General features: G+C 41.6%; 4 protein-coding genes across 4 annotated transcripts in view; 2 read left to right on the top strand and 2 right to left on the bottom strand.

Annotated features, from left to right (window-relative positions):
• The window catches only part of LOC115815061 (G-protein coupled receptor 87-like), a 1,002-nt gene extending 325 nt beyond the window's left edge, over window positions 1–677 (top strand). The window contains exon 1 of the mRNA XM_030778031.1: window positions 1–677. This exon is cut by the window's left edge and continues 325 nt beyond it. Within this exon, the coding sequence (XP_030633891.1) occupies window positions 1–677 (677 nt within the window).
• Window positions 678–2,780: 2,103 nt separating this feature from the next.
• neu4 (sialidase 4) lies at window positions 2,781–5,270 on the bottom strand. The gene is made up of 3 exons (XM_030778028.1): window positions 5,067–5,270; window positions 4,058–4,313; window positions 2,781–3,679 (listed from the first exon to the last, which is right to left on the bottom strand). The coding sequence occupies exons 1-3, from the start codon at window positions 5,268–5,270 to the stop codon at window positions 2,781–2,783; spliced, it is 1,359 nt and encodes a 452-aa protein (XP_030633888.1).
• A 2,162-nt stretch (window positions 5,271–7,432) lies between these two features.
• Window positions 7,433–10,033, top strand: wdr53 (WD repeat domain 53). Its single transcript, XM_030778566.1, has 3 exons — window positions 7,433–7,475; window positions 8,345–8,852; window positions 9,298–10,033. Exons 2-3 carry the CDS (start codon window positions 8,358–8,360, stop codon window positions 9,997–9,999), a joined length of 1,197 nt encoding a protein of 398 aa, XP_030634426.1. The 5' UTR covers window positions 7,433–7,475; window positions 8,345–8,357; the 3' UTR covers window positions 10,000–10,033.
• Window positions 10,034–10,896: 863 nt separating this feature from the next.
• Window positions 10,897–13,738, bottom strand: srprb (SRP receptor subunit beta). The gene is made up of 7 exons (XM_030777216.1): window positions 13,583–13,738; window positions 13,053–13,147; window positions 12,844–12,921; window positions 12,665–12,747; window positions 12,261–12,397; window positions 12,012–12,066; window positions 10,897–11,734 (listed from the first exon to the last, which is right to left on the bottom strand). Exons 1-7 carry the CDS (start codon window positions 13,722–13,724, stop codon window positions 11,524–11,526), a joined length of 801 nt encoding a protein of 266 aa, XP_030633076.1. The 5' UTR covers window positions 13,725–13,738; the 3' UTR covers window positions 10,897–11,523.
• Window positions 13,739–14,824: the final 1,086 nt, after the last annotated feature.

The following is a 14,824-nucleotide window of genomic DNA, read 5'->3' as shown; positions in this document are numbered from 1 at the left end:
TGGCTCTGGACCGTTATCTGAAGATCGTGCAGCCATTCGGAGGCTCCTGCGGAGCTTGTCTCTATAGTTACTCCTTCACACGGCTCATGTCTGTTCTCGTGTGGTTATCTATGGCTGCTATGTCCCTACCAAACAGTATTCTGACCAATCAGGAGCCTCGTCCTGAAACAGCACGCAATTGCACTGCCCTGAAGAGTGAGTTTGGTCTACAGTGGCATGGAGTAGTGGCCTACATCAACGTGGGAATCTTCTTGGTGGTCCTGGTCATTCTACCATCATGCTACATATCCATTTATAGACATATACACCGCTCAAACGCCCAGTTCATCATCAGCGGAGAGGGGAGCAAGCGACAGAGGCACACACAGAACATACTGGTGGTGCTGGTTGTGTTTTCTGTGTGTTTTGTGCCGTATCACCTGTGGAGAATACCATTCACGCTCAGTCAGGTGGAAGACAACTTCAGCCAATGGACTGAGGATATTCTGTATCATGGGAAGACAGCCACGTTGTTCCTGTCTTCCTGCAACGTGTGTCTAGATCCTGTCATTTATTTCCTCATGTGTGCATCCTTCAGACGTAAGCTGGTGGAGAGCTTGGGACTCAAAAATAAATTGTGTCTGAACAGAGCCAACAGCATTAAAAGTACACAGGTGCTGCGCTTTCGAGAGTACTAACCCAGCTAAGGATAGTAAAGAATACAAAAAGCATTGTAACTCCTCCCTCACAAGGAGACAGAGCTAATCTAAATGTGAGGACACGGCACGTCAAATATTTGTCTTATGATTTGACTTAGCAACCAGTTAAGAGTATTAGCATTTTGCCATAACTTAATTCCCTGATAACAGGTAGACATGTAAATTTCCTGAACTAAAATTTTGTTTGTGTATGTATATGTCTGTACTCTTGTTTTTTTATGTGAGTTATTGTGGATAAATTGTATTTTCCTATGATAAACGATTGTTCAAATGAGTGCTTCCAACACGGCTTGATTTGCTTTTTTATGATATTGAGGATCTTGCTTTGGACAACAAATTAAAAATCTGAGCTCCAAAACTGGTTTTTACAAGGGCAGGTCAGTGCATGCATGACAAATGTGTCATTTTCACTGAGGTGACATTTTCACAAAGAGGAAACTGAAAGCAGTATAGTGCAGAGTAAGGCTGCCAGACTCGTGACAGTGCTGAAGTGTTACGAAAGCAAAAGTTCTCCTGCATTAAAAATCTAATCGACGACAGGAACTAAGTGCAGCAGATAACTGTACTAACACCACAGCTCCCTCTAGTGTCTCTGTTAAATAACATCTCAAACCCATGTTAAGTTTGATTAGTCAAGATCAACTTTATTGATCTCCCTAGAGAAATTCTTCTCCTCATTTAATCCATCCTAAATACTTAGGAGCAGTCAGCAGCTGCCGTACAGTACCTGGCAACCAGCGGCTTGATCAGGGATAGAGGTAGGGGCATCAGATGCCTAATGTGCATGTCTTTGGCTGTGGGAGGAAACTGGAATACCTGGAGGAGACCCACAGAAACACGGGGAGAAGATGCAAACTCCACACAAAGAGGAGCTGTGTCTATGACGAAGTTAACAGTGCTAACCACAACAGAACTGTGCCACCATGCTGAAGTCCCCAGTTAGAGAGAGATGAAACAGTTTGAAGGATTAACTTTACACACAGTTTGACTAAGACAGGCTGAGTCATAGCTGCAACTCAATTTCCAATTTCTTGTTTCCTGATCTTACAGCATAATCTTACACTCAAGTGTGGCAGATTTTTAAATAGTCAATCGATTTGCATTTTATTGAAAGAGGATACAAAGGGAAATTTAAAAGCTCTCATATAAACAAATGTGTTCAACGTGTCTCTGGAGCTCTACGAAAGACGACTCTGAGTTAACCATTTTCTCAAAGATATCAGTTCTGTTATTAACATTCTGATTTCCTTATCTATAATGCTACTGCCAACGACTTCAAAGATGAAACCTTATTCTTCCTTCCTCTGCGACACCTCAGAGTCTCAACCCACATCACACTGCTTACACTCAGCAGCGTGCAGTGGTTTTGGCTGGAGGATCTGGCTGCTAATGTGTAAAGCGTACATTTGATCTTATCATACAGATGCAAAAGTGCAGTAGATCAGACAAATAAATCAGCACTGGGCTAGTTACTGGGGGCTTCACATGAGCATTTTATAGCACATTTCTTCAACATCAAACATTTTTAATGACACCAAAATATATAAAAAAAAAACCCACAGTGAACAACTACACAAACTAAATGTGTCACTCATAAGTAGCATCATATCATAGCTTCTTACAATAAAGACACATCATGCAGACCATCTGACTCCCTTATTACCTACCCACATTACCCACAGTGCCATTACAAATCCATGACAGAACACATCTAAGTTCACATCTAACAGAATAATCATTGCAGAAGAAATTTATACCATTGTAAGGTGTTCTACTCTTCAAATTCCTCTGGCTTTCATAATTATGTAAGGGAAACCTCTAAAAATCACAATTGTATTAATATTTAATAATAATTGTATTTTCAAGAAAGGACATTTAATGTGGAATTAGAGCGTGTAAAGACACGATTGCTGAGGAGTGCACATGCATATTATTAATTGCTCTATTTTACCCCTGGAATGCAAACACATTTGTCAATGTCCTGAAATTCTCAACTTTAAGTTAAGGATTTACTCACACAAAAAAAAAAAATCGTACCTTGATGCCTCAGCTTCTTAAGGTACTAAACCTATAAATAGTCTGTTAGCAAATACTACAGAGTCCACTCCCTTTCCTCCTCGTCCTCTTTCTCCTCCTTTTTATTGACCCCAAGTCCTCCTTTCTGGAGCGAGGTTTGTTTTGTGGCAGGTTGTTGATGAGCTCATGGAGAGTGAAGATACAGAAAGAGATCTCATCGTAGGCTGTCTTCTTACCACATTCAAACAGGCAGGCAAAGGCAATGACTGGTGGATCTCCATCTGACTGAAGCTCTATGTAAGTCAGGTCTGAGTAAGCACTGGGGCCCTCATAGATAACCCACGGCCCAGACCAACTGTCGGGGTCCCGTGGCAGGAGACTGAGGTAGATGCCAAGGTCCTGTCTTGAGTCAGGCCATGTTGGGTGGGAGTATATTACCCAGGTGGGTGTGAGGAAGTTCTGGGATGGAACCGGAGCTGAGGCAGAAAAAGTGGCGTTGGTTGGTGGAGTGACGGAGGACACCAAATGCTTGGACAGGGACTCAGACTGCGGCAGAAGACGAAGCGGAGCCGGGAACCCGATCACGCTGCCATGGCAACCATTCCTGGGCTCGACCAGTTTCTGTATCAGCTGCCCATGCTGAAAAACAGCTCCATCATCAAGGCTCAGAGACTGGACTCTATACCCAAGCGTGCTCCGGGCATTACAGTACAGCACATTAGTCCCATCCTCTTCATCCACAGACACCATCTGACATTCCACACTCTCTGGTCCTGGAACTGCCTCCCCAAACCTCCATACCCGCCCATGTGTGTCACTATGGAAACAGAAGGAGTGGGGTGTAGTCTTGCAGATCTTTCCAAAGCACTCCTTGCAGTCAATGTGGTAAGAGTAGGCTGGGATCAAGAGACGGCCAGACTTCAGTTGTATACCATGGCCAGGTCCAAGAGCAAAGGTGGCCCACTCTATCAGAAAAGCAGAACCAGAATCAAACACATAGGTACTGAACCACACTGAAAATCAGTTAAACAGTAAGGCTTACACTTAAAACACTTCATTCTAATCATAATCTGTAAATAACGGTAGTTAGTATACAGACTAAATATGATGTACAAAGAGCTTGCTCTGATGTGTGTGATTTAAAATTAGCATAGTTCAATGTACGGGACATTGAATGTAAACAGAAAGTACATCATCACTACAAATCAGTTCATCAAATCCCAAAATGATCAGCTCATTGCAAACCATCTGTATCACTTTCACAAAACGCTTGCTGGTCATAAAGCATAAATCAGAGATGGATTTTCCATGCCTCTATCTAGATGAAACTAAACACCTCTCACCTTTGATGGTGTCTCCTATGACCCTCTTGGTGAGGTCAGTGACTGGGCTCCAGGTGTCACCCTGGTCACTGCTGGACACATAGCAGAGTCGGGTCACATTCTTACCCGTCACCAGTTGGTAGGACTCTGTGGTGTGGCCCAGCACGGCAATGAAGAAGAGAAAGAGGGTTCCAGTGAAGTCATCATACACTGGACAGGGGTTCATGGAGCGGTATCCTTTCAGGCGAGCAGTGTTTAACACTTGCATGTCCTCCCACTGAGGGCAGGAAAACAAGAAGGGAAACAGATATCGACATCGAGAAGAGCAGTAAAAGGAGTATGATGATAAAAGATTAAGGGGCGAAATGCTTTCAGGCAACAGGATTAACAACTTGCTGGTACTAAGTTTGCAAATAAGCATCTCGCGTGGGCACGATATCCAGTGCAGCTCAGAGACAAACTCTTATTCACACTAGATTCTTACACAGTGCTTATTCAGAGGTCAGTCATGGTTATGTTGTCAAAGTCTTTATATCTTCTCCTTCATATTAATTTTAACCTTAAAGTATAGACCTCTCAATAAGAATGTTTAAAAGAAAAGACATTGCCCGATATCACTGCTGAGAGCGATGGCAGGGTCATAGTTGCACAAGCTATATGCGATCTCATCTTAACATTGGTGCTACATCATTCCTTTGGTATATGAATTAGATTGTTTACTGGTATTTTTGTAGTTGCAGATGAAACAGATTCAACCATATGATCATTAGTTTAAACCCTTGTACATACTCGTAATCTGGTCTGGTCGGCTCAGATTCTGGTCCGGCTGATTTCTTTTCTTATTCGCATCACCTTCAGGTGACACTACAAAGTCTGTCCCTACTTCACGCATATCTAAGTGTTAGGTGCTCAAAAGATGATGATCATTTAATCTTACTAATAAATACCCTCATTTGGATTTCTTCACATTTGATACTCAACATGCATGCAATAGTGTAGAAAGAGTAGAGATTTACTCTGCATGTCAGACCTCCACATAGTTCCTGTAGAAGGTGCCCTTGCGCATCACTAGCAGGTGTGCTTGTGCATCAGATGGGCTCAGTCTCTCCTCACAAAAAACCAGGAAGCGGGTGAAGCGGGGCAGATAGAGCAAGGCAGGAACACGATATGTCACTCCGCTTGGCTCCTTCCGGAAAAGCACTGAACGCGCTGGGTAATATGACGTGGATCCCATGGTGTCTGTCAAAACATTAAAAAAAAAAAAGTATTAATGACCAATAACTCTCAAGAACAAAGCGGGGGAAAAAAAACAAAAACATAAATGCCTTTACAGATTCTGCGATACCTGATCGATCTACAGCAAATGCACAAGCTCTGGATGTCCTAAAAGTTGCAGTTTCAAAGATGGGGTCCAAGTCTTCTCAATGCTGCAAAGTGTAGTTTATTGCATCAGGATAGGGTTGGCACTGCAGTGCAGAGAGAAGGTGAAAAAAAAAATGGCAGAGACTTTCCCTCTCTCTGTGCCTAGCTTGAGTAATTGGTGTTTTCAGAGTGGCTTGTGTGGGCAGGACGGTGCAGAGAGCGCTCTAGCTACAGAATGCTCCCCAGCCCACTGTCAGCATTCTTTTAAAAGGACACTGGCTTTAAAGGCAATTGAAAGCTGAATGGTGAATATGCAATGTATTGTCTTTTTTGTTGTTCAACTCTCTCCTCTTTCTTCTCATTACCATCTCCCCTTTCTCTCTGTATCGGTTTCTCCCTCTGTCGCTCATTGCTTGCTGAGTCTCAATTTTCTTAGTTAAGTGACGCATTAAATTGAAAATGAATGAACAATTCTCCAAGATTGAGAAGTGAAACAAACATGGAGTTCCAGAGCAGGAGCGAACTAAGGCCACCCTGAGAAGTTAATGAAGTTGACCATAAATCATTTGAAGCATTCCTGACATGACAGGGTCCTTTATTATTATCCAGAAAGAATGTATAAAAGTGTTCATGTTTTCCACAAACATTTTTACGGCTTATTTGGTGTTCAAATTTTCATGCAAGACATTTTGTTCATTTTATGATTAGAAAAAAACAAACAAACAAACAAAGAGTGAACAAGAGACTGTAGATCATACATTGTACCTTGTGTCTGCCCTGTCATTTTAACTTTTCATCACCATAGCTATTTACTTACACACAGTAAGGAACAACACACATTTTGAACAAAAAGCAGACTGAAGATAAAATATGCTTATGTCAGGCATCAGCCATAAATTTCTAATTAAAAGACATTTCAAGTTGTTAAATGATCTTACTGAAATTCTCTCCCTTTGTGAAGAATTTTATTTAACTTCTTAATAAAGGGAGAGAACTTCAGTAAATAGTGTGACAAACAATAAACATTTAAAACTTGTAAAACAAAGAGATACTTACAGCTAACTGGCAGAAACAGGATGTTGGTTTGAGAAAATGCTCACACAGAATTTGTTTGTGTGAGCGTGTGAACGTGTATGTTGTGAATATGTCTGCATAATTGTGTGGGTTTGCGTGTGTATTAAGAGTGTGGTTTGACAGGCCCTGTGCACTGGGTGGCCATCAGTGTCAGGTTCGCACTGTGTGCACTGACCCAGAAATGGACCAGACTCATCAGAACTACAGCAGGCGATGAATCAGCGATCATCAACCATTGTGTGCACACTAATTACAGCCTTTGAGAGAATGAAAGAGAGACAGAGAGAGAGATGGAGAAAAGAAGCCACATTTGGCTCAGTACAAACCAACTTTGTTGGTGGGATGTAGCTTCTATCAGTTGCTTCTGATGTGGGTTTTATTTCTGTCTTTCTTTTTTTTTTTATCTTTATTTTTTAATGATGTGTTGTTTTTATAAGCTATCCTATACTGAAAGCTCATTCGTCAGTTCTGTAAATAGGAAACAGCTGTTTTCTATTTCCACAGATGAGACATGAGTCTTTAGTTTAGGAGACAGACCAATCAGCAAGAACTTAATGCTCCACTTGAACGTTAGTCTTTCGGTATAAAGGTAGTTTGTAAATCCTGTTCTGTCACATACTGTCCACCCTTACAGAGAGTAAACAGCCACGCTTGTTGCAAGTTCTCTGACAAACCTAATTGCTGTTACCACATATGTGTAGATGTTTCTATTTCGCTGTATTTGACAACTCTAATTACAGTCCGAATCACATTCCTTCAACATGTCCAAATACTTATGTAACAACGTTCCGTACTCTGATCAAATCCGTCTTAGTTGTTCTAAGTCTTTTGTGTGAAATGTTTTTTTAAAAAAGGCCATCATTTGGTGAAATTCCGATAGTTTAAAAAAAAAAAAAAAAGCATGAAAAAGGCGGAACACTGCCTGTGGCGTCATCAACACGTGACAACTTCATGGGGAAAGCGATACTGCAGTAGCAAGGAGAGTAGCTACACGTGGGGAAAAGTAAGTGTAATCTCATCTTGAATATTTTATTATATTCTCGTAAATTTCTAATGACATGATTCTCGATAGAACCATCTTATCTGCTATTACGCATCCTTTAGAAGAGATTGTCAGTATGAATGGATATCACGGGTTGAATTAGCTTGCTAGCTCCCGTTCCGACATATGCAAACCTCGCAACAGGCATGATAAAGTGGGTTCAGTAGAAGCGAATATTATGTAGATAACAGACCGAACAGTTTCGCTGGTTTGTCATTTGTTAAGCCCAGTCATCACATAATATTTACTTACGTAAAGTTGACAAACCTGATTTGTTACTGCATACTGTAACTCCGGAAAATTAACATAATTCATATCTCTTTGCAAAAGTTGTCAACATTGTCTATAGTATCACTATTATTTTCATATTTTCACGTGGATACACTTGTCGCAGCTGTGCGCATATAATGTTTATCGACACATTCTTGTGACGGCGTTCGTCTTTGATGGCTGAAACCAAATATGTCATTCACACACGGTAGTACTGACTTTGTCTTGTGTGCTGAGTTAACAGTTTTGCCACAAAAGCAAAAATAGAAATTCAATACACGCTTTTCCCAGTCCGTGCAAAGCTGCTTTTGAAAACTGATACCTTGCCCAACCACTGACAAGTAAGCTTTGTTATTGCTAAGGATAGGTAAAACCGCGACAATGAACAACCGTTAAAAAAAAACGCATATGTCCTAATGTGCTGCACAGTGGCATTTTGATACTTTTCATGTGGAAGGGAGTACCAGTTTCACACCGCAGTGACTAGAATTTTTCTATCGCTGTAACGTATTGTGTAGTGTTAAATATTTCCAAATGCCTTTTTTTCTCATCCTTGATAGCAGGCGCATCTTGATGAGCATGGCACAGAGGTGGAGTGGAGCGCACACTCTTCCCGTGCTGTGTGTCGGAGCTCTTGACGGCCCTGAGAGTTTGTTGGCCTCTGGGGCTGAAGGTGGAGAAGTGACAGTGTGGAACCATGAGGGAACACCACTGGCTCAGCTACGTTTGAGCGGTGAGGAGGACGTGACGTGCGCCGTCTTTTCCCCGGTCGCCCCTGGCCTTCTGTATGCTTCTCACGGGGAAACTATTAGCATTCTAGACCCGCGGAATCTCAAGGGGCCTTTGGAGGAACTGCCGAACATTGGCGAGGACGAGATAAATTCCCTGTCCATTAACGAGACGGGCACAATGCTGGCTGCCGCGGATGATTCAGGTGCTGTGAGAGTACTGGAGCTTCAGACGGGGAAAGTAAGCAGGACGCTACGCAAACACACCAACATCTGCTCATCTGTAGCCTTTCGTCCCCAGAGACCTCAGAGCTTGGTGTCCGCTGGACTAGACATGCAGGTGAGATGAAAAGAAATTGGAGGAGTAAATGTATGACAAAACAAAAAAAAATCTAAGTAAGGCAGGGGCCAACACAGGAGGCTAAATAAACAAGAAGAGTGTGAGAACAAGTGTGACCGAGAACTACAGTTTAAATAAAAAAAATGGTATGAAAGAGAAATATATCCTTTCTTGAAAAGATAGGCTTGTGTTGGAAGCTGAAGAGTAATGGAAGCGTAGGGATTCCTGGGGTGTCATTCGATATCTAATGATAGTCAAACTTGTGTAATAACAGGTCAAAAGAAAACACGGCTGTTTCATCAGCTAAATTTACTACATTTGTATGGAATCAGCTGTTTATAGAAGATGCTGATAGGAGATTGTAAGTATAATGGGAGAGATATGCCTTTGTCAGGTTTTTACAGTGTAATTGGTAATGCTTAAGTGTCTGTCTTATGGATTCCAGGTGATGCTCTGGAACCTGCAGAAGACTCGTCCCCTCTGGACTTTCAGCCTGCAGGAGTCTGTGGAGCAAGAAGAGGGGCACCAGCAAAAAGCCGGTCAGCTCTTCAACCCGCCTCTGGCACACTGCGTTTCCGTGGCGACCTGCGGAAACGTGTTTGCGTGCGCCGCTGAGGACGGACGCGTGCATCTCATGCGGGTCGGTGCGGGGTCCAGGCTGGACCAGCAGGGAGCACTGAAGGCCCACAGCCAAGGTGCTTCACAGGCCCACTTTGTCAATCACTTGTCCCATCCTTACTGGCTGGCCACAGGGGGTAACGACGGACTGGTGGCACTCTGGGATCTCAGCGAGGACCCTGTGGTGGCTCCCGAGGGAAAAAGTAAACCCCGGGCGGCAGCTCATCGCAGGAAACCCAAAGGCAAGGGTAAATCTAAGCTGCAGGCACAGGGGAATCCCAAGGACCAGAGCCAACAACAAAAGGAGGACAAGAAAGAAGACGAGAAGAAAAGAGGAGATGAGGAACCAGAGGAGGGTTGCAGTGCTGTCCCAGGAACGGACGAGTGCCTTAAAACCGGACCCAGACTTAGTTTTAAACATGAGGACAAGGTGAACTGGGTGTGTCCAGCTCTGCTGAAGGGACAGCCCAGCCTCCTCATAGCAGATCAGAGCTCCAGCCTCTCTGTGTATTCACTAGCTGGATTATAGCACCTGGAGTCTAACCAGATTGGAATCACACACCAACACGAATGCAATATATTTTTTTTAAAATGTATTCATCCCTTTTTATATGTATTTGTCTTTCTGCAGTCCCATTCAAATTGCCGTGATATGCTTTGTCAAATAATAACAACAACAACAACAAAATGGACTTATTCCTATACTGTCCACCAGAACTGTTCCTACCACTGTTTGAGATGTCCCCTATTCTGTCCTAGCAGAATACTCCAAGCTAGATGTAGACTGGCCCCTGCTGGTGGCAGCTGTACATTACCAAATAGTCCTTTTAATTACGAGGGTTAGGGAAAGGCTGGTGTTCACTTAACTAATAATGCATTCAGACGTCTTAATTTAGGCTGTACAGACAACTGCTCAGTGCTGTGGATTTATGTTTTTAGAATTATGTTCTCTTTGACTGTTGAACATGAAAATGTTTATTTATACCGGGGTGATTCAAAGGTAAACTACTGTTGAGATTATTTATTTAAACAAACTACTGAGAAAACGTGTGATTACCATTGAATTCATTCAAAAGACATCCTAGCCATCAGATGTTAACATCTTCAGTTTTTTGCTGCTTTCATCAACAAACATGGTGTGGTTCTCAAAAACAGTTTTTCTTCATTCCATAGAAATGTGTGCGTCATTCACTGTTATCCCCATTTTAGCATGTGCCATAGTATCAGATTTGAATGTTTACCTATCCATACATATCCTTTAGTGACTTAAATGGCTGTTTGTGAAGTTCTTTCTACACTGACCTGCATAATTATTTTATTCCAGATCAGGGATCAGCGTGCACATGTATACTCGCAAACAGGCAGAAAAAAAAAACACTGTGGGTTTGTCAGGGATAACAAATCTTGAAAATAATGTCAAACTCAATCACTGAAAACAAAATTTATTTACAAGCTGCATAACATAATGGCATATCACCATAACTACATAGCTAACTGCTTTTTTTTTTTTTTTTTTTTTCAAAAACACTCAGGACCATCTCCTGAACCAGAGTTCTACGTTTTGAACATATAAGGCACAAATCTGACAGGGACAAAGAGCAGAGAACATATTCTACACTCTGTTTCTATAACACAAATCAAAAAACTGATATTTAAATATAAAGGTAAGATAAAGATGGGATGGAGGTAAGGAGTCTGTTACCTACATTAAACGTGTCACCTATAATGCACCATCACGTCTCATAGTGAAATGCTGAAGTTGAAGAGGAGAAAAAAAAAAATCTGGCTTAATTGTAGAAGGCAGCAGATTTCTAAAAAAAAAAAAGAGTGCTTGGACTCGGAAACATTCCAAAGCTTTATGTACCCAGTTTTAATGTAAACTGTGCACAAACGCCACTGGAGGCATGATAAATATCCTGCACCTATATGAGGTGGCGTCTCCGTTTTCACCGTTTGTAAATGGAAAGCTAGCAGGTGAGACACCAGCAAAAATAGATGACCTCATCGAAGTGAGCGGCGGACGAGATGGTTGAAGTGAAGGGGTCGCGTCCTTTCACAGCCTGGCCAAACTTTTCTCCAGCGCCTCAGTGTCACCCTCTCCATCTTCCCCTTTGCTGCTGCGCGCGCTGCACTCCACAAATTCCACCCGCATGGGGAGCTGAGAGAACTCAAAGTCCTTTCCCTTCTTTCCCAAATGCACTGAACCTCCGACAGAGCCATCCTGAGAGGTGAGGGCTGCAGAACGTGTCACTCTAAGAGTGTTCCTGAACAAACAAAAAAAAGAGTGTGATTAAAGCAACGTTTCATACCAAACACAAATGCTGAAATAACACCTTATTAACTATGTGCAGTTTGACAGCTGTATTGCCATGATCTCAGTCTAAGTCTTTTAAATTCAGTGTCTCAGTTACGTTTGCCGTTAGTGTAAACGCTCGGTTTCCACGTTGGGTCGTGCAATGCCGCTTTTACAGCTTCATAAAAATAATGCTCGTTCTTCAAATAAACACAAAAAAAAAAAACGTATTATAGAAAGATACTCACAGTTCCTTCTCCAGCTGCTGCTGAATCAGTTTTGCTGACTTTGCCATCGTGATATCTATTTAAAAAAAACAAAACAACAAAACAAAAAAAGGATACATGAACCAAACACTTAACACTGTATTCTCAAAGCCACCTCCCATTCTGTGGAAAGTGCTCAGACTGCTTCTGTGCAGACACATTGATATATGAGTCTAAAGCAGCTTGTGTAAGTCCTCAGAACATAACGTAAGTGAAAAGTGAGGCATATACCTTGCTTGTTGCATGCCACCACAACGGTCGGGGCATTTTTGGAGATCACACTATCCGTCAGCAGAAAATACAGAAATTCCGCCACATCACGCACCTCCTTCTGGAAGATGGCACTGTCTATTACAAACACAATCGCCCTATGGTTGGAAAAAAAAAAAAAGGCTGTTATATCTATCCAAACTCATATGAGAGGTGAAAAGCAATCAGAAAAGGTTTAATGTCCAGGCGACCAGGTTGAGCTGGCTTCAAAAGCATGACTGAGTTAATGAACAGAAGATATAAAATGACAAAAATACAAGGTGATGCAGCACTTTGGTCCAAAGTTTACGAGTTGAGACTTCTTCACCTATTGCCTACTTCTTATTCCCTATGAGTAGTGGTAAGGTTTCATCACAATGTCTCACCTAGCTGAACCCTTAAACCTGTCCAGGAACTGAAGTCGAAGACTTTCATGACCAGGAAGATCGATAAGAGTCCAGCTAGTGCCCTGCAAGATAAGAAATGAGTTGTTAGGGTTAAACTAAATCAGGGAACGTGACAAAAAAAGAGCAAAGAAAGGCTCCAGTCTGACTGGATTTCTTACCCTCTCATTTTTGGCTTTGTATACTGCACTACTTTCTGTAATGGATGTTTGGGTCCTCTTGAATTTACCCAGCAGTAACTGAAAGGGCGAAAACCACATATTATGACAGTGTTTGAAGAGAAACAATTCTCTCGGCCTAAAAACGTCTATTATGCTCCATCAAATAATGAGAATGCACGCAAGACGTTGCAAAGACACAAATATCTTACTCTGCTGAAGAGCAGTGTTTTCCCGGAATCGCACAGTCCGACCAGCAAAACCGCACTTCTGGTTGTCTGCCCACCCAAGAAGTACTTCAGAAATACTGGAATATAAACAGAAAATTGTAAACTAATTTCGGATGAACATGCAGTGGCAGAGTTAAGTAATTCAAGTCCACAATCAAGAAACAGGATCACTCTCAAGTGGCACAATAACTCACTTGCTAGCTCGGTTTAGCCAACACAGATGTTACCGACTTAGCCTACAGCACAATAACTTCCTGACTGGTTTAGGCTTATTAACTTGTCAAATGATGTTTTCGGGTTAGCAACACATATTGAGCGAGGAATTATGATTAAACGCTGCGACTGACAGACATAAACGAGCCGTATTTGTGACCCATACGTCCATACTAAAACACCATCCAGTTAATCAACACTTAGCCGGCACGCACTGGTAAATCTTGGGTATCAAGAACACTCTTGCACCGAGGATGCAACGAGGCCTTGTCAACTTCAAGTTCGTGAACGTTACATACCTATTGTGATTACTACGACGGCAATAGCAACGAATATCCCGATCAGAAACACAGGGTCTTGGTCTTGTAGGTCTTTGACAAGAGACTCAAGGAAAGGTTCAGTTGAAAAATCCTCAAAATCCAAGTTGATCTTCTCGTCCATGTTGATGCCGGTGAACGGAGCTGTCACCACGGTATTATGAGACACGTGTACTTTGGACGTCAGACATGCGCAGTGTGCGTTTGTATTCTTTCATTGATTTGCATAGAATACGCCAAACCTTCGGCACTTGTGTAAACATAGTTCAGCTCTTTATACTCACTTAGCACCAAAAGTTTTCTTTGCGCGCACCTTACCTATCAACACGTTTAAAAATTCAAGCGAAACGACGTGTCTTTTCAATCAGGGCTTTGAAACATGGCAAAAGGTTTCACTATTACACGTTATATTGCCTATTAGAAATTATTCTTACACAAACTTCTCGAACACACCTTTTTATAAATTACTTTGATTTTTATGTAGGGGTGAGTCTGAACCATGGAAACTGACAGAGGACATGGCTGCAAAACTTTTATTTTCTTTTTCACGATATAATCAGTTGTTTTCTTGATGTCACAAAATAATCATCTTATTATCAGCACATAATTGTTTTCTAGAAATCACTGATTAAATTTGTTGTTATCACAGCATAACAACTGCAGAAAAAATATTTCAAGAAATTATAAAGGTTTATCAAGACTGTAATAGTTTCACTCAGTGTAGGCAGTCGGAAGCTGAGCAATGAATGAGTGACGTTTACATACTAATCCTATCTTAAACTATCCTATCTTCACGAATATCCCGCCATGAAGCTAAGGTGTTGATTCAAAGCTGCGTTAATTTGTGATGAAAGAAAATAATTTTGTGATCTCGAGTAAACAGCTAATTTTGCTGTGATAAAGAGACAATTAATTTTAGCTCTCGAGAAAACAACTGATTGTTATGTTGAGATTATAGAAAAAAGGTTTTGCAGTCAGGTATTCTCTCAGCTTCCAAACGGAGCATGAGTTTTTTCAGGCTGAAAAAAAGTGTACCTTTAAATCTCTGACTGCATTTACCCTCGCGACTGTTAATTTATTTTAATACCTAAAACTTAAGCGTATGTACATACCGTATAAAGGCTTACGTTTTATCACATTAACCAGAATTTTGCATTACTCTTCGACTCTATTCAACTTTGTCGCGATACTTTCGTTCATGCTTTAAATGTTATCCGCAGCGCA

This window comes from Chanos chanos, chromosome 6, assembly GCF_902362185.1.
Source record: "Chanos chanos chromosome 6, fChaCha1.1, whole genome shotgun sequence".
NCBI lineage: Eukaryota > Metazoa > Chordata > Actinopteri > Gonorynchiformes > Chanidae > Chanos > Chanos chanos.
Note: the sequence above shows the minus strand (reverse complement) of the source record. Positions and strands in the feature narration are given on the sequence as shown.